The sequence below is a fragment of the Anser brachyrhynchus genome, assembly GCF_964034855.1.
Source record: "Anser brachyrhynchus genome assembly, chromosome: 9".
In the NCBI taxonomy this organism is placed as follows: Eukaryota; Metazoa; Chordata; class Aves; order Anseriformes; family Anatidae; genus Anser; species Anser brachyrhynchus.
Genome location: NC_137703.1, coordinates 21324609 through 21344598, shown reverse-complemented (window position 1 = coordinate 21344598; position 19990 = coordinate 21324609). Strand labels below are relative to the sequence as shown.

At 37.2% G+C, this 19990-nt stretch overlaps 1 protein-coding gene across 2 annotated transcripts in view; it reads left to right on the top strand.

The window, feature by feature from the left end:
* LOC308199828 (uncharacterized protein) overlaps positions 1–19990 on the top strand; it is a 65252-nt gene that overhangs the window by 19148 nt on the left and 26114 nt on the right. For both annotated transcript variants that reach the window (XM_080604498.1, XM_080604499.1), the window contains exons 3-4: positions 5163–5218; positions 8372–8484. In XM_080604498.1, coding sequence (XP_080460624.1) covers positions 5163–5218; positions 8372–8484 — 169 coding nt within the window. The remainder of the gene's footprint in view (positions 1–5162; positions 5219–8371; positions 8485–19990) is intronic.

Below are 19990 nucleotides of genomic sequence, written 5' to 3'. Positions count from 1 at the left end.
ATCACAAAGGATAACTTTTTTAGCCAAATCATATAATTGAAATTGGACTCATGCAGTCAGGCACTAATAAGGCTTTTTTAGTTGTTGTTGTTGTAAAATATGGCTTTGCTTCAGAAACATTGGCTCTAATTAAATGCTTCAAGATTGCAGCTTTCCAAAAACATGTAACTTAAGTAAAAATGTCATGTTTAATAGTCAATGGAAATTAATGGTTTTCATTTTAGACTGGTTTGTAAAATATTGTACAAACAAAAATCAGGCAGCTTGCTGATGCACTATACAATACCTGTGATTTTATATATTTATCTTCTTGTATGTTTGATTTAAATGAGGAAAAATTTTTGTTTGCATGTTTTCTATGGAGTAGGTTGTGTTCGCTAAGTCCTGTTGTACAGATCCTTTGCTTAACCTAAGAACGTCTTTTTATAAAAAGAAGCAAGCCATCTCTTCACAGAATACTTTTTTTTTTTAAGAAATATCCTTTTTTTTTTCTTTTTTTTTTTTTCAGAGAAACACTAGACTTGTCTTAAAGCATTTCTTTGTTTGGAAGACTTGGACACAGACAAAAGCGTACTTGAAGATCAGAATAGAGAATCTGTTTATTACAAAGCAAAAGCTTACTGGCAACACTTTGGAAACACTGTGCTTGCAAAGGAGAGAGTGCATACCTGTTTCTTTGAGCAAACACTCAGAATATATCTCCGCACTGTTTTGTAGGTTGGGAGGAAGAAAGTATTTTTGCTTTCCTAAATAGCTTAGAGCAAAAAGCATTCAAACTCAGAAGCTACCATCTTTAGTTATGCTTTGGTTATGCTCGAGAGGGAAAAGCACCAATGTCTTTTTGACTTCTTTTGCTCTCTCTCTGTTGCGGCCAGAGACCTCTCCATAGTCTACAGGTTAAATGGGTTCACACTATGATGAATTTGGTCCAAGCATCTCCTCTTCATCTTTTGTGATGCACCTTTATGCTGAAGTCTTAATAATTGTTTTCCTTTTTTTTTTTTTTTTTTAATTGGTTGGTCTAAAATTACATGAGTGCTGTGCCACAGCCTGTGTGAGAGTGCATCAGCCTGGGAGGCAGTATGAGTGCCAGTGGGTGCTGGCACCCAGCCAGCTAGCACAGCCCTGAGCACCTATACAGACAGAAGTAACCGCACTGGGTGCAGTTCAGTTCATGTCTCCTCTTAGGAGCAGTCCCGATACTGAGCATCAGCACAAGACTGCAGCTTTGTCCGCTGCCATGGAGCATCAGGCAGCATGCTAGCAGTAGGGCTGACCAGTGATCCAGTGCTTGAGCTTGCTGTCCATTCCAGTATAAGCACGGATTTTTAGTTTGGGTGCAGACAGTGACAGTGGTATGATTTATCCCAATACAACTTGCAATTCGCTGGCTGCTGCTCTTGAATGGCACTGGTCTTTAAAAGAAGGAGGACATTTCATTCCTATTAAATGTTCTTTAACCTGTGGCCTCCAGGCCTGCACCTTCACGCTGCTCTTTCTTTTTACCATCTACATCCCCTGCCTTCCAGGAAGCCCTCCAGGAAGGCCCTATGGAGTTGTCCTCCCACTCACAGGATTTTGCACGTTGCATTTCCGTATCCAAAAGTCCTCCAGGAGCAGAACTGAGGGGCCCATTGGACTTTGCAGGATTTTGGATCTTCCCAGTGATTAGTTGGGGTGAGAAGCACACAAAGCCCTGCAAAACACAACTGTTGTTATGTTAGAAGATTGTGGTGCTCCCTCACTGGATAGTGCATGAAACCCTCATGACTTACTTTGATATTGGCAGTGGAGTTAGGCCTTCATTTCATTCAGTGGAAGTCAGCAAAATAGTATGAAAGATAATGCTGAGTGAGATGAACCAACTGCAATCAACATGTGTTTGGGAATTGCAACAATATTTTACAATTGGAGAGAATTAATTATGATTTCATTAGAAACCACATAGGTAATTAAATGTGCATATACAGCATCAAATAACTGCTTATGAGTAATGCAGTCTTTTTTTTTTAGGTGATCTGAAGTCATTCCATGACTAGAACACTCATTGGAATTCTCCTTTTACTCCTTTTGCTCTTTTTGTTGTTGTTGTTGGAGCGCATCTGCTAACAGTTCTGTAGATACATGGGTCAAGGTCCACAAGGACTGTCCTTAGCTGAGGCCTTGAAAAATAGCATATGCTAATTTTGGAGTCAGTGAATTCAACCTATGTTTGATGCATCTTTAATTTTCCACTTTAAAGCCAACTTTGCAGCAACATGTGACTGCAGCCGCTACAGCACCTCACTATCAGATTGAAAAGGGAAGGAAAACAGTCCCAAAACCACCAAACTAACATTCAACACTTCCAATGTATGTGTGTAAAATCTAAAGAATGTACAGCAAAAGACCACTATCAGGCTAAAGCAGGGACATAAAAATATACAAGTATCTCAGTTGTGTTGATAACTGAGCTTGAGGAATGTGCATTATGTCATGACCACTGACAGCTTTAACTAGACAGGAAAACCCAAGCACCTTTTCTGTGATAACAGCTGGTGCCTTGATAGTCTTTACTGACCTTATCTGAAGAATAATAAATGCTCCAGTTCCTCAGTTTGTCCTTCTTACTCTCTTTTTTTTTGGGTTGATTCTTTTTTCCTTTGCCCTTTTAGTGACAACCCCCTGACAATCAAGAAAAAAAAAGTCCAACCTTTCAAATGGCACTAAAGGGTTGATTTGGACAACTGGCAGCAGGACATCTTCTAGGTGTTTTTGGTTTAAAGCATGGATTAAGGGCCAGACATTTTATAAGGCCTTGTGTAGCTATGACTGTGTGACCACTGATGCCAGAGGGGTGAATAATGCCTAAAAAGCAGGTATATACAAATCCCAGGGTTATAAGGTCTAGAGAGGTGAATACCCTTCCTTACCATCTCACCTATAGCACACAGCCTAGATCCTTCCTGCCCAAAACACACTATTTAGTCCAGTCATGAGCAGCAGAAGTGTTATGTAGGAAATAAACTTTCTAGAAGTCTGAGGAAAACATGGGAAATATAATGAACTAAATACATGTGTGCCGTTGTCTTCCAAATAGCACGTTCAAGTTTGTTGGACTGTTCAACTATTGATCAGGAAGAAATTCTTGCACAAAATGTCACACAAAAACCTTTTGCTTTCTCTAGTCCTAATGTGCTGAGTTTTTAGGTCAAATTTCAAAGGACTTTGTGACAATCACGGTGTCTTCAGGAATGCCAAATATTTACTGGTGATTTTATTACCTTTACTGCATATAGAATAGGGACTGGATGTTCTCTGTATTTTCTATTTTTTATTTTTAAAAAGTTATCTCCTCCAGCAAACACAAATACTTTGATGTAATTTAAAAAATATTATTTATTATTTATCATGTTCCTTTGAATCAATTGTATAAAAGGCCGCAACAGGAAACAAATGCTGATATTAAAACACATCATAGGCTTCGTCTGTAGCTTAATTTGGTTTCTTTGTTTACAAAATAAACATCAATATAAATATTTAATACAGTAGCTTTAATACAGAAAAAGGACAAACTATTATTACTGTGAGAATGCTGAGCACAGTGGAAACCATCTTTTAAATTATAACTTTCTCTTAGCTTGGGCTGGAGCACTTTTTCATAAAAGCAAAAGTCATAGTGCATTAATGGCAAATATCCATCAGGAAATAAGTCTAAAAGCAACTCAAAGAAGTATATTGCCTCTGAGAAAGATGGCTTTGCATTTGTGCCATGTTTATAATAAGTTCAATACCAATATCTTGAAAATAACAGTAAATATTTAACCTAAGGAATATTTCATATGATTGCAATAAATGTTTAATACAATGTAACTTTACAGTACTTCAAAACCTTATTGCTGCAAATATTTATCTTGAATTTTAATTAAATATATGTATAATCCATGAAATAAACTACCTCATAGCCTTGATTCAGCAAGCTGCTCTACGGAAGTGCAGAGGTATATCATCATGCAGCTGTTCTCTTTGACAAAGCCTAGGACTGTGTATTTGAAGTCTCAGCCCTTGCTATGCTTGCAGATCCATCAATGTCAGAACTATCCCTCTTCTGTAACTTCTCATATATACATTCACTTGCTAACAAAATCCGAGTCCAAAGTACACAGGCTTAGGACTATAACCATTGTCTAGCAGTCCTTGCAGTTAGATGATACTTTCTGCTCCCACAGCCAACCGAAATGGAACCATAATTGTATTAGCCTCAGGAGACGTCCTGTTTTTGGATTGCTTCCAGTATGCTGAATATCCAGCCTTCCTTTCCAAGGCCTTATGACATAGAAAGGAAAATAAACATACTTTCTTCTGCTGGTACAGGGGTAAATTTAATTTCGTTCCCTGTACAGGAGAGTAGAGAGTATGATGAAACTATGGAAGGGCAACCACAGACATTTGTAGGCTAATGTGTGGAGCAGTTTTAGCTGATAGTCACTACATGGCTTTGCATGTTGCATGTAGAAAGAGCACAGAGCCTCTTTAGCTTGGCAGTAATGTAGTATTTCTGACCATCCTACCTCTGCACCTTATGTTATCTTGCTGCCTGTGCCTACCTGTTCTCCCCAGATTGGTTAAGTTCCTTGGAGTCATAAGCCTACCATATATATACTCATTTTGTCTGAAATGTCACTGTATCTTAAAACCACAAGCAAGGATTTTTTTTTTCCACATTTAGATTTCTTACAACTCTAAAATACCTACAAAAGCTTCTGAAATACTTTCTAGTAGTGCAGTACTGCTGCTGGTCCAGAATGAGGTGCTTGTAGGGCACAGCTCTGCGTCACATGGATCAGTGCAGCTTTCTTTAAAAGGAATCATTTTATTTGTTAAACAACTTTGTACCTGAACATCAGGACAATAAGAAAACAATTCTGTTAATTGATGCTTTAATGCTGTTATAGAAATGGCACCTGTATTTCTGGAAACAGCACGTTAGCAAGGCAATCAACATTTCCTCCTTTATGCAAGTAATACTGCAATAGTCTGTGATCTCTTTGACCATTTTTGGAATGATTTTCAGTACAGAAAGCAAGGTTGCTTTGGGAGAGGGGGAGTGAGGAAAAATTAGGTAGAGAGGAAATTATCTATTAGTTCTGCAGTTTGATTCTGTTTTCTACTTTCTCCCAAAGGAAATCTGTAACTTTCTTTCCTGTCTGTGTGGAACTGGGTATGAAAACAAGCAGAGGTAAATGTAATTTCCAATAAAATAATGTTTTATGATTTCATAAACTGTAAACAACCCTGTTTTCTTTAAACCCTCTTTCTCTATCTGATTAGCATTTACAAAACCTTACTACTTTTATTCTTTTTAGTGCTGAAAAGATAATGATTGAAAAGATAAAAATATTGGAATAATTTTCTTCGTTTAGCACTTCTGTTAGTGCTATGGCTGTATTTTTTTTCTTCTGAATTGCTGCTAGTGATTGTAGAAATAGACCCTCAGATGAAATAGAATTGATGTGTTATAGTAGTAAAAGCCTTTTGATGCTAAGAGGCTACTGCAGAAGACACCAGTCAGATTAGTAAAAGTGGGCAAATGTTATGACAAAAATAGTAATGATTGATAGAGCATTTTATTTTCCTGGATTCCTCTTACAATATAGTTAATGATTGTTATTTAACCAGATACAGACAAGACCGACTACTGAGTCATGTAATTACTGTATTTGAATGTCTGTGTAAGTTCACGAGTTAAGTAACCCTGCTCAGTCAGCCCAAGAAGCTGGCCATCAGCACTCTTTCTTTGTACCACAGAAACACCATGCCAGTGACCATTAGTAACAACAGTGCTCCAGATTCTGTAAACAGTAATCATTTGAGCGATTTTCTAGTGAGCTCACATAAATGCGGCCGGGGAGGAGAAAAGGGTTCTTTTATAGTCTTATTAAGCTGCAGGTTTGTACTGATTTCAGTGGAGTTTTGGATAAAGCTTCAGAACTCCACACATGAGAAGTGAATGATGTGGTGAGAAAAAGAATGAAGATATTTGAAGGAAGAGCAGCTGCACATTTTGGGTTGCACTTCAGTAGAGTTGACCGTTGCTTTCTTTTCCAGCCATAAATGTAGCTGAGACAAGTAATGTGGTGTCAAAACTGAGTGTGAAGTTTCTGCAATTGACCTATGATTCATGTGATCTGAAAATAAGCTTAGGCACAAAATCAAAGATTAGTTCTCAGTCTGTAAGGCTTTACATGGCAAAACTCCATTCTGTTTTCACCAAGATAAATTGGATTTTTAGAGCTGATTTCAACAGGACAAGCTCATATCTTAGGGACCTGCGTGGTCACTAGACAGAGCAGAACCTCCTCTAGCATTTCCTTGCATGAATAATCCTCTGTTTCTCAGGCTCCTGCTTGCTATTCTTTTTAATCTGCACTGAAAGATACCTGTCCTTCAAAGTTCCCTTCAAGCTGATGTCTGTTTTCGAGCACCTCAGCCTCAAAGGACGATCCTCTGTAATTGCACTTCAATCTACACCATTTATTAGTGGCACATTTGAGCAATCATCAGCAAATGCACACTACAAGTAAAGACATTTCTGCAGCCCTAGTTGTGGTGATGCTGAATGGGGAGCCCTTAAAACAACAATACCGCTGTGCTGCTATGCAGTGTGCTCAGCAAAGAAACAGGTATTGAGACAGACAGTGGGACAGTGTATGCATAGAAAAGATTTGGTTATCACAGCTTGATAAACCTGAATGCTTCACAGGTTGAAAACTTAAAAAATAATAATGCTGTAGTTTGGGCCATTAGTTATTCCCTGCTGGGCTCTGTACTCTTTGTGTGTGGTTTACTTTGATAAAACATTCCTTTCTTTGGAACTGTGCACTGTTTGTCATAACAGCATGGAATGCTGTGAAACTTAAAAATAACACTGTCAGATTAATCATTTTTAGAAGGATCCTTTTACTCATTTTACAAAAGAATAACCTTTGAAAATGTAAAAATGAAGGTAAGGAAATGGCTTTTTAGAAGTCAAAATTGTTTTACATGTTTTCAGATGTCCCACTGGTACGTTGCTGTTTGTCCTTTAGTTTAGTGCTTCTGCTCCTCAGCAGACTTTGTTGTCCTCCAGTCTGGCTCAGTTATTTTAGTGGCACGTTGCAATAGATCTTGCTGCGTATCCCCTGCTTCTTAGTCCACTTGCCAGTGGGCCTGTGTCTTCTCTCTGGTGTTTGTGTGTTAGACTAGCACTTTCCAGTCTACAGGGCATTGAGAAAAGGTATGAAAGCAGGACACTTTTATATCTGCATTATCAAATCAGTGCTAATTGCAGTTGGAAGGGAATGACGCTCATTGATATGAAGATTATATCAGGCAAATTGGGAAGAAAAACATTGTCTCTAAACAATTAAGGTGTGTGGCTAATGCCTGCTCTTCCTGTGAGGTACAGGGAATTTGTCTTTAATTCCTTGTGTAGGTGGCAATTTCACTCCTAACTAATACAGGGAAAATGTTTGAAAAACAAGAATATTTTGTTCCATGTCGGTAGATACAGCTTCCATCCAAACACATTTCTGGAGAAACTAGCTTTATCTGAGCAACGTTCCAAAGCCATGAGAGAGACCTGTGTGCTCCGTCCATGGTGTACAAGCCAGAGAAGTACCTGCGTGGGGCATTTCAAAGAGGGAATAAGCATTGGCAGTTCGTTGTGAAACTCTTCTCAAGGTCACTCATTCACAAAATGTCACAGGGTCTTCCTATAATGACTAAAGGTGCACCTGGGTAGGGACAGTCAGTGTTTAACTGCTCCTGCCCCTTCTGTTTGCAGACACACACCGACTCTGAAATGCTAGGCCTGTGACTTACACACAGCAATTCAACCTTGTGTTGCCCCCTTGAGATCCATCCCACTCACTTTACAGCAATGGGCAGAGAGTCCTGAGACTCTCCATCCCCAAAGACAAGTCACTGTGAGAGAGCTTGTAAGACCGCTCTGCAGCTGGGTCAGTGCTGCATTTTCTAGCAGAACCCCAGTGAGGCAGTACGGTGCCCACCAGCTGGCCAGGACTGTAATTGCTCCCAGATCACGTCTCCTCACATCCTAAATGAATGTCCCTGACAGTGTGATAGGTTGTTGTGCTGACACATGCACTGGCAAAGGAGATGCTTAAAAAACCTGCAAAAGAGGCCGCAGCTGTGGATAAACACAGAAGCATGCTTAATCTCAACAGGAACTGCTTATGGCCAAGCATTTCTGAAAATCCGGCATGCTGCAGTTAGATGGCTGAATAGGTGCCAGGCTCGCTGGAAAATCAGGACTCCATTGTGAGGGCTGAGCACTTCTGAAAAGACAGCCCAGAGAACTGCTGCAGATGCCCTGGCCCTCTCTCAACAGGGACAGGCCGCATCATGGAGGGCAGCAAGCAGGATCGGGCTCACATGTTGTGGAGGACGGGAGGCAGACGCAAGCTGACAAGAAAATGGCTGACAAGAAAATCTACCCAAGAGGTATGTTTTCCATGTTGGGATATTGTGCTTCATCTGATCCAATTACTGAACTTCTCTTTTTCTAACTAGTTGTATTTGCAATGCATTGATTATCATGATCAATTTTACAACTTTTATTTGATGGTTGTGTATTTCTGTTGTTTGAAATGGTGCCAACTGCTGGCCGAGGAGAAGTAAAACCTCAGAATTAACTGTGGCCACCTGGGATTATTCAGGATCCCAAAAGAGAGAACTCTACTGTAATCTTGACTTTCTTATTCCCTGGCAAAACAAAACAGCCCACCTGTCCCCAAGGTTGTGCAGACTAGTTAAAAAAAAAATATTCCCCCCCGCTTTTTTTTCTTTTTAGACATTTACTGTTTGCCTCAGCCCTTCTTTCCCCTACTTAAATCCTTAGAAAAATGACATAGTATTTCAAACCCTATAAATGCAAACCTGAGTAGCCTTTAGGGGGTAAAAAATAAAATAATAATAATAATAATAATAATAATAATAATAATAATAATAATAATAATAAAAGTTAAACTATAAGAAGTTTCAAATACACAAACACATAGTTATTGTGACCCAAATAAGCTGAACTCTGAGCCCAAATGGAAAACAAAACCAAAAATTGGGTCAGGTTAGGTTCCTGCTTCCACAAAAAATAAATCACTCAAGCACGTAGGGAGAACATAGCTTGAAGAGAGATCAGTATCTTATCGAAAAAACTTGCAAATATGGATGTAGGTAAGCTTGTGGAAAGACGCCGTTGCACAATGTGGGTATTGTTTTGTGGAGAGTTAAAAGGTGCAGTCTAGGCGTCTAGTTTCAGTAGTAGAGTCAACCAATAATATTTATTATTGCTATAGAAAGAAATTCAAGTGAACTGCCTTACCACAGAACTTAATAGAGACCTCATGCAATCACGAGAGAAGTGGTGACTAAAAGCTTGTAATAATAATGAAGTTGGAGTGGTTTAACAGCATATTAGCTACGTTACAGTAGCAGTGGTTGAGCACACCTGTAGCCTGCTGCCAATAGCGTAGCACATAGAATGCATGTCCCTATCTCGCACCTGCACCTTAATGCTACTGGCCCAACATGTTCTGTGGTTTTGGATAAGCCACGTATATTCCAAGTGGTCTTATAACACAGAAGACTATTTTGCAGTAAATAAATTTAAGTACAGAAGGGACACCAAGAAGCTTGAAGTAATAGCTTTTGGAAGAGAAGATTGATGCAAATTAAGTCAAAGGACTTAGTACTGCTGTGCTCTCTGTTCCTTCAAATAATCAACTAGCTAAAAAGAAAGAAACTTTGAAGAGTCCAAGAGTGATAAATTTCAAGAATTAGCACTTATTACATGAATGAATTTGAGAGTGTAGGTAAAATTTCTGCAAATATGAACATATATGTTAAATTTTTGGGCCATTGTCATCCAATATTTTTATTGGTTGTAGTGGACATAATCCAGCTGGTGGTTTCAGAGGAAAAGGCTTTGATGAGAAGGTGACAGAGCCATGGTAACTTTGAGGAAAGATAAGTTTCACATGGGAGCTCATTCCACAGGGAGTGACTCCACTGCAGAGTGCTGCATTGACAGTTTAATTCATGTCTGGGTTTCTAAGGAGATGGGTCCCTGTATTTTATACAGCTGCACCTCATTCAGAAGAGGTCCTGGTTCTGTGGAGCTTACAGAGGATTATGTGAAAGGATCCAAAAGGAAGACTTCATTTTACCAGGCTATCTGTAATATTTCTGATCACCAACCTCCACTAACAGCAGAGAATGTGCTCTAGTAAGTGGCAATCTACTTAGCTGAAGGAGGAGTGCAATATTTATGATTATATCAGATTGAAAAGCCTAAATTGCTAATTTGCCAAAAATGACCTACTGACCTTTCTGGTTGGTTTTCCTATAAAGCAGACATTAAAGACAGATCATATGTGTTGTTTTTTTCAGGCACTATTTTGTTTAAGTTGCCTATGGCAGTCTCTTCCCATGTATAAAGATGCTTTTTATAACCTTTAAGTAACTAATACATTTCCATTAAGATTAACCAAAAAAGAAAACAAACAAAAACAAAACCAACCAACCAAAACAAAACAAACAACAAAAACAAACAAACAAAAAACAACAAAAACAAACAAATAATAATAAAAAAACAACTAAACAAACAAACAAAAAAAACCCACAACCAAGTAACTTCAATGGCAGAATGGTGTTTTACAGATGATTGGTGAATCTGGCTTGTACCAGAACTGAGATGACTACTGTTTTACTTACTTTTCACACTGAGGATAAGACTCTTACTGTGAAAGTTATGTATATTTCACTGCCTACATTTTTTTGGAAAAGTGTGTTAACCTTCTCCTGTATTACCCTTCAACAACAGTTAATCATTATAGGAGGATCAGTGCTCTATGTAAGCAGAAAAAATGCATTGTTCCTGATTGCAGTTCTAATGAGTCAAAGGGTGCAATCTCATAATTAGCTATGTATTTAAAAGTTGTTTACTTCACTTGACTTTGCTTCCGCAGAATTCAAGGAAGTGCCTGTTATGACAGGTTTGTTTTTGCATACGCTGATGGCATACTTAAAAGTTCTACTCAACCTGTCCCCCATATTATGGCCTTGTGATATGAGCACACTTAAAATTTTGGAAGAATTTGGATTCCCTTCTGAACTGACATCTGATGGTTATCACCCAGGCATAACCTTCAGTCTCAGCAAGCGATCTGGACTCAGCAAACATAGAGCACTTACATATTTTACAAACCCACAGTTTATACAGAGATTATTTTATGTTTAGATATCACTCTCAAGCAACTGGGACAAAGCCAGCTGCAGATCTGTATAAACAACAGATTTTACACATTAGATAGTTCTTATGGATTTAGTTTAGTACAAAGTATAATGAAAATCTAGCAGTTGGAATTTAGACCCACCCTGATAGTTCTATTGTTTTTGTTTTTGTTTTTTGTTTTTGTGGCCAAGAAAAGTAATGGGGTAGCCCTTAGACCAAGAAAATGCTGAAAGCAAATCAGATATGTGCACTGCTATGAATAAGGAGTTGCTAGTACTTTAAATGACTGCCAGATGTCAAATAGCAAAATGCCTGTCCTTCCACAAAAGTAAAAATAGTTGACTAATAATTTAGTCTAGAAGACTGATGGTCCAGATCTCTGTCAGAGATGTATTTTAGTCCTAACATTTGATATGGCCTGGGAGAGAAGATGCAAACATGGATGTAATATAGTTTACCCTGTAATCAAAGGAGGAAGAAGAAAAATCTTTGTGTTTTAGGACGCTGGGCCTCCATTTAACAAGAATTTATAACAACTGCCAAAAGTAGCTATTTTTCCTTCTACCAAAGAAGAAACGGTAGTTTATGAAATTGGTTAAATATTCACGGTCAGTCTAAGAGCATATATTTGCTTTTAATAAATTCTTTTATTACAAGAGGAATCATAGCTGAACAAAATGTGATATACTTCTACATACACATGCAGATACGCATGTTTCCATATGTGTGAGAGTAAGCAGAAATTTTGATTTTTTTTTTTAATTCTATATTTTAGTGAGTAATCATATCCAGTTACATTAAAAATTAAATACATTCTTCTGCATGTCTACTATATATTCAGTACCCACCATGTTTATGAATTGAGATGTTTCCTTAAATTTTATGTAAAATTAAGTTCAACACAGTTAAAATGTGAGAATTGATGATCTGATAGTCTTCATTGTGATGATTAATAACCACAGATTCTACTAAAGGAAATCATGTTGCACTACTTATTAATGTATTTGAAATAAATCCCTACCAGTGGATAAGGAAAGCAGTCCAAATGTATGACTTGTTTACATTTCAAAAGGCTTTTGAGAAGTTTAATCACAAGAGACTGCACAAAAAATGAAGAAGTCAGAGAGTCAAAGTATAGTAATTTATCAAAAGACTGTGTGGACAAAAAAAATAGATTAGTAAGAATAAACAGTTAACTTTCATCTTGGAAAATTATTAAAAGCAGGCTATCATAAAATTTTGTACTAGGACTAGAGTTGGTCTGGAAAAGGGGAGGGTAAGCAGAAAAGTGTCACATGCCGTTGCTTTTATGAAAGAGAAGGATAAAGTTTTGGAGAGGCTTGGAGCAGGCTGGAGTTACAGCAGCATCACATCACATTGTTTCTTCTATTGGAGTCAGTTTACATGGAAAAATAGTTAATTTGAAAATGTATCAAAAAATTCTATGACAAGTTTAATATTTTTTGCCATTAAGCTATGGTTGCTGTTGAAGGGAATTGCAAGAGTTTTATTAAATGTCTTAATAATGCTTATAAAAATTAAGGATCATTATCAGTTAGGACTTGCATCAGGCTCAGATTAAAAGATGCTGTATGCGTTCTCTAGTACTTCATGCTGGTATTCTCAGAATTTTAGTTAATCGTAAGAATGCATTGGACATAAGTGGGTATGTTGTATCTGTGAATTGGAAAATGTCTATATTTATTTTAAGACAATGTTTGAAAAAAAGAGAAAATTGAGATAGATGTTTTCAAAGTGTAGATATAACTTTTCTTAATTCTGCTTTTTTAATTAATTGCTGAGCCTGATTTACAAAACATATTTGTTTCTTTCCTCCTTAGTGTGATGCCTTAGTGGCTCTTCAGCCACTTACAAAGAGTTACATGATGCAATGATTTATAGATGCCACCTTTTGGCCCTTCAGAAACATGTCCAGTTCTGTGATTAGTTCTGTTTAAATCGCCCAAGACTGTTTCACAAAGATCCTGGGCTGTCAGGTATTTCAGTTAAGGATGAAAATCATGGGACAACATTAAACCTATCCCCACTGCAGGGCCCTTCATTGGCATAGGAGGAGACTTTGGTGAGGCATTAAATGCTTAAAAATAACTACTAAAATACTTGTTAAAGGTATATACAAGCTTAAAAAAGTTACCAGTATTTTTTTTTTTGTTAAAGTATGTTGCTTTATGCCCCCTACAAGCAGCAATTTGGGGGCAACTTACAGGACTGTGATTCTTGCGTGACGATGGGGGAGTAGAGAGAGAAGTTGAACCCACTTCAGCCCCTGCATAAAAGGCCAGGGAAAATGCAGTCCCTTAAGATTACATTATTTGTGTAGTGTCGGACAGACATGCTACAAACACTTAAAAAAAAAACCCCTGCTGCCTCCTGTTCCAGCAAGTCTGTAAATTAAACTGAACATAACGTAATCAGGAATGGTAGTGATGCATGTGGGAGGAGTTGATCTCTGTTGTGGTATGCTGTGAAAGAAGCTATTTTGGCTGAAAAGAGCTACAACCTGGAGGAATGAGATATGTATAAAAACAAGACTACTGTGGTTTTTATAGGTGACAATCATTGTACACTGACATGGTGAGGCAAGTGAGATTTGAGGCTATGGAGGATAATTGTGGGGTGCCAAAAATGATACTCCTACTCATGTTTTTCCAGCATCTAGTTTCTATTCCTCTTTCTCCTACACTTTTATTGTGTAGGTTTTATTTTTTTTCATACTTGCACATTAACAAGGGACTGTAACATGTTTTCACCAGCACAGTAATTAAATGAAAAACAAAACAGCCATTTAAAGCTTCCTCTATTTTTGTTTTTAATTTATTTCCATTTTACAATAAGAAAATCGTGCTCTGCTGTGAAGTCTGTGCAGGGTGATTCAAGATGTATACAGACAAAGCTAGGAGTAGCCAGAGAAGCAAGCTGACTGATGTGTTGGGAGAAAGCTAGGAAGGGACATTCTCTGAGATGCGCTGGCTGGGATGTTTCTGTCTGACTGTAGCCTTTTCAGTGGAGAGGTTTGCTTGATTCTTTCATGTGGAGGCTGGGAGTGACCTCACTTAGACCCAAGAAACCTGTTCAGACCCTGCTCTTCTCTTCTGTGTTCAGCACCATGTAGCACCATGATGTATGTGGCTTCTGCCTGCAGCCCTGGCATTTACTCTGATGTCAGTTTAATTTTAAATTAAATTAGAATAATAGAATCATTAAGGTTGGTAAAGACCTCTAAGATCATCTAGTCCAACCATTCACTTACCACCAATATTGTCCACTAAACCGTGTCCCTAAGAACCACATCTACGCTTTCCTTAAACACCTCCATGGATGGTTACTCCACCACTTCCCTGGGCAACCTGTTCCAATACCTAACCACTCTTTCTGGGAATAATTTTTTCCTAAAAATATTTGTTTCAGGGAATTGAAAATAGACCAGGGTCAATTGTAAGAGAGTGTTGTGCAGGCAATGACAGCCTTCTGCATAGTTCAGTGGCCCAAGTACCCTCCTGTCTGTTGTGTATTAGGTTGTTCTCTTAAAGAGGATATTGCTCTGGGGAAGTCCTTTGGAGCGACTGTTGCTTCCAGTGTGCCTAAAGCACTGCTAAACCTATTTTTTTTTTTTTTAACATTGCAATTTCTGAAGAAAATGTAAGTGTTCTATTGTTTTTGCTTTGCTTTGCATGTTTGTGTTTAAGACAGGGAAGATGGGGGCATGATTCCATTTACTTATCTTCTTTTAATGCAACTTGTCACTTTTTCAGTGATGCTTTTAGCAGGGGCTAATCTGTACAGTGTCCATAAGACATGCCATCGTTTGGAATAGTGTTTAAGCATTGTACTTCAAATGTAACGTACCCAAAGATTAGCTATGCAGTGTGTTTAGCAGTTGCATTTAATTTTGCCAGTAAGTTAGCCTCAAATGTGTCCACTCTTGTTCTAACTGGTACTGTGATACAGCTGATAGCTGTGGAATATATCCACTTTCCAGAGTCCTATTTTTATTTTATTTTTTTCTCCAGGGGCAAAGTTCTTTGAGATTGCTATGAAGCAATCCTGTTTCCTGTGATATTAATTTCAAGCAAATTATTTTTACACCAGTCCAGAACCTATTTTGTTTTCTTTCTCTCTCTCTCTCTAAATCAACAACAATACATCAGCACCAAGTTACATTCAGGAAAAAAAAAAAAGAAAGAAAGAAAACCTATGATTTAAAAAGATGTATCTGAAACACACTTGTGCATTGTTTTTTGGCATAGTCACACCCTCCATGAACAGTTTTGCAATGTCCAACAGTTCAGAAGACAGACATGCAAAATAAACTGAATTATTATATTAGCAACTGTTAATGTCAAGTTACAGCATAGTTTCCTACTAAAACTTTAATATTCTACAGGCATTTTTGGTCGTGTGGTTAGAGCACCAGGCTGCAGTTTAGGAACTCTGCTTTGATTCTTAGCTCTGTCAGAGGTTCCTTGTGGCATTGTGGGGAACATTTTTTACTCCCTTAGTGCCTCAGTTCCAGATCATAAAGTGATGATAACAAGGATGTTTCTCTATTTTTTGTAATTCTTGCCCACTTATACTGTAAGCTCGTACAGGAAAACACCATTTCTCCAATTATGTGTTTGTATTCTTGGCAGACTCAAGGGTGTTTAACAACAACAAAAAAAGAAAAGTATGTATATATATATATGCTATAGTATGTATTCATACATTAAAATAGAATATAAATACTACTGTGTCTATATTATATATGAAAAGTAAATATAACTACATAAAGATTTGTGAGTGATAATGTTTACTTTTATGATAACTTTTATGAATCATTTAAAAATAGCAAGTGTTACAGCTGCCACTACATCTATACATTATTAAATACCAAAAGTAAGATATTACACACATCTCAAATCAAATAGAGCTATATTGTGTAGAGTGACATTTAAATTCACATAAAATAATTCTTACTTCTTGTTCTGTACCCCTGGTACTTTCAAAATTTCTTCTTCACAGATATTTGCCTTGTATAAGTATTTGGATACTGGGTATCTATTTTCAATAATTATGGTTCATTTCCCAAGAATCAAGAATTAGTGTACATGAAAGATTATTCCTGACTGGTTTTAAGCTGCCTTGGTAGTTTTCATTACTACAAGTTCATTGGACCAGAAAAGTTGAAGATAAAAATTGGTTTATTAGTTTGAATTCTGTTAAAGTGGCTGATTTTTTTATAAGGAAAGGCAACAATAGGTGAGACCATCCTATCACCACCTGCTTATTTTTAAGGACTAGATCAAAGTAGCAAAGAGGATGGTTGGTTCCTCCTGGATGCCTGTAGTCTGTGCTTGGATCTGCAATCTTTCGTTAACTAATTGCATTATTAGAGCTGCTACCTGACTAGCTTTGGTGCAGCCTCAGGCTGACTGAGGCTGTAAATTGCAGCAGAAGAGCTGTGTTCCCTTCTGTGTAAAAAGAGCCCAAGGAGGGAAGATTCTTTTAGGATGCCTGCCTTGAGTTAGGTGGATGTGGTAAGAAATCTGGGGCATGTGAAGCTGTCGGGTTTCCTCTGCCTTGCAGAACCATTCTGGTTATTCAGTGCTTTTTCATGCTCCTAGAAGTGGTGTGATGCAGGTAGTGAGAGAGCCAGTAAACCTCTTCTTGAACCATTTCTCTGTGAAAATCTCCATTCCTCTTCACATTTAAACTTTTACTAGGGCTAAGTGATTCAAAAGACAGAGATTAAAAAATCAAAATAATTTCTGTTTATTTATTTATTTCCCTTTTCTTTTTATTAACAAAATAGAAAAAGGAGGGGAATATGCAAAATCTTGACACATATTTAGGGTGGATGGAGGAGGTATTTCTTTTAAAAGACTTCTTGAGGAAAGGATATTTCTCTCAAAAACATTCCATTCAGAATACATTTTTATGTGAGAATTTTTCATTTTAAGGTATTGAAGGCAAAGACTACATTCCAATATTAAAATGATGTTGACATAATTTTTTGCTTGGCTGATTTCTGAGGATGATATGATCTCCTGTACTGCCCAAGGGATTTGGCTACTCAGATCCCATTAGGAAAATCTCAATCTTCATTTCAATATTGACTGGAGTAGCCATTATATTCAATTCTGTTATAGGTTGTTATCTACCATGCTGAGTGTTGAGTGACAAGAAGTAAATGATAATGTGTTCACCTAGGGACTGTAAGACAAATGTTTCATGTGTTCTGTGGACTTCTGTGAGATAACATTATGATCATATTACACTGAATAAGCATGGTTTGGTTTTACATAGAAAAGGGAATTTGAAATTCTGGCACATGCAAATTCTCAGAAGATGTTTTTTCAGCTTGATTCTTGAGATAAGTGCATTTTCTTAAAATATTTCTAGAAATACTAAATTTCATAGAGCTCTGAAATGATAGTCAGTGTTCTCATTGCATTACAAAATGGAAATCATAACTGCCACTGTGCATTGAATTTTACTATTATGTAAATTAAAGAGGCCTTATTTTTCAAATGGCTATCTGATCTTCCTGAGATAACAACATTTTGTTTGAAAGATACAGAAATGTGATTTCAAAAGAAATCTCTTCCTTTAATATAGATGATTTTAAATAAATTAAATTAGTTACTTGGCACAACCAGGTTGTGCTGGTTCTGTTCAGACCTTCAAATTAGGGTCCATCTGATGACCAGACTAATGATTCTTGGCCATAGGAGGATAGAGTTTGTCACCTAGAGGTCCATTCACCAGCCATCATCTGTCAGGCCCATGAGCCTGGCCCTCTACAATGGACTGCAAAATGTCCTTTGCCTTGTATGTGTGGTCAGCACAACAGCTTTCTTGAACTTGAAGAAATGCCTAACAATATTTTCTACCTTTAACATTTCAGGCAGGTTAGAGATGGAAATGCTGTCTATTTGCTTGTTTTCAAAACTGCCTTATTTTGGAGTACGTTTAATAACAGCATGTTTCCTATAAATTTACAGCATGTGATATTGCTTTGGGTGGGGCATAATGATATTTGCTTATCTTGGTGAGGTTCAGAGGGCTTCTTCAGCATAATTGTAACAGTTCTTGTAATAGAAAAACAATTGACTGTTCTGAAACAGAATTGATATTAGGGCATATCAAAACAATCAGTAATATCTTAAACTATGAAAAATAATTTAATGTTCTAATAAAACTTGTAATGCTGGCCAGACTTGGAACCATTAGGTTCTTTTTCTATTTTTCTTGGATACTAAAAGAGAATAGAAATACAGTATTATGAACTTCACAAGTGATCAAGCCTCTTGAACTGTCAGATTTCTGTAATAAAATGTAACTCAGGAAGAAGATATTTTTCAGTACAACTGTCATTTTCAAATACCAATACATTCTCTGTGATTATGTTTCATAGACCTGTATTTCATCTCTTATAAATACAGATCATTCCTCTTGACTTTATGAGACTAACAAAGGTGACTCCAGTGGAAACATTTTAAGTGTGATTTCACCTCCCACCCGCCTCTCAGTGATATGACTCAAACTGAAAATAAAGAGGGCTTTCAAAGACTTATTTTTTAATAAATAGTCTCAAAGGAACAAAGAACCATGAACTTGCTTATAAGGTACAGTAGCTTCATGACTGAGAGCAGGAGAGCAGAAAGATTCGCATTCCCTTGTTGCTTCAGTAGCTCTTTTCAAGATGCTTCCCATTTGACCTTTGCCACAGAGAAGAGGTCTGTCCAGAATCTCAGAAAAAAAGAAAGGCAAGGTCATGCAGAGATGTCTTAATACATCCTTTGCACAAAACTCTTTTCATATCTACCTAGAAGCAGTGGACCATAGCAAATAACTTGTAGACAGGACCACTCAAGGCCAAATGGCCTGGAGGGACACCATTTAGAATGACCTTTTAAAATCCTTTGTCAGTAATCTGCATAGGTGAAGTCAATTGTCTAAAAGGTCTGTCCTTGTCTAGCAAGTAAAAGATAGTGACTGTTTCAGTAGCAACTTAATCTCATTCCTTTGTAGAAACAATGCAGAGTAACTGTTAGATTTTTAACTCGTATTTTCTGAACTGAGATTCTAGAAGCTCTTACACTGAGACACAAGAGTTGCTTATCTTTAACAATTTTAAAAAAAGGAAATTAGTTGTAATCTATTTCATACTGACAATCAAGAGCAAAAAATAAAGCTGACTACAAAATTGTGCTTATATTTTTAATTGTTCTTCCTCATATGTATGATTCTGGTAGAAACTGTCATTCTCTAAAAAATGGTAAAAGAAAATAAGAAGTTTCACTAAAGTCCAATTTTGGAGCTGTATTCCTTTTTAAGCCAGCATTGTTGAAAGCTTAGGATTAATGATTTGAAACTCACCAATGTGATCTGAACTGAAAATGAGTTCAGAAAAATAACTTTCTTCTTTGTTTTTTAAATATTTCTGTGCCTTTCACTTTTTAATTTTATGAAAATCTCGCCTCTCCTAAAAAGTTCTTGAAAGAGTGTATTTCTAATTATGATTTTTTTTTTTTTTGGACTAACTACACTGTGGAAAGGTTGCAGTTCTTGCCTGCAGAGTAATTGTGTTTTGACTAGGTGATCAAACTTTCAAGAACAACTGAATGGTCCAAGGAAGGCAAAGAAGATGACCAACCCAACAAAATGTCACCATAGTTGGAATCATGCACGTGGGGGAGAATTCGTATGGGAAAA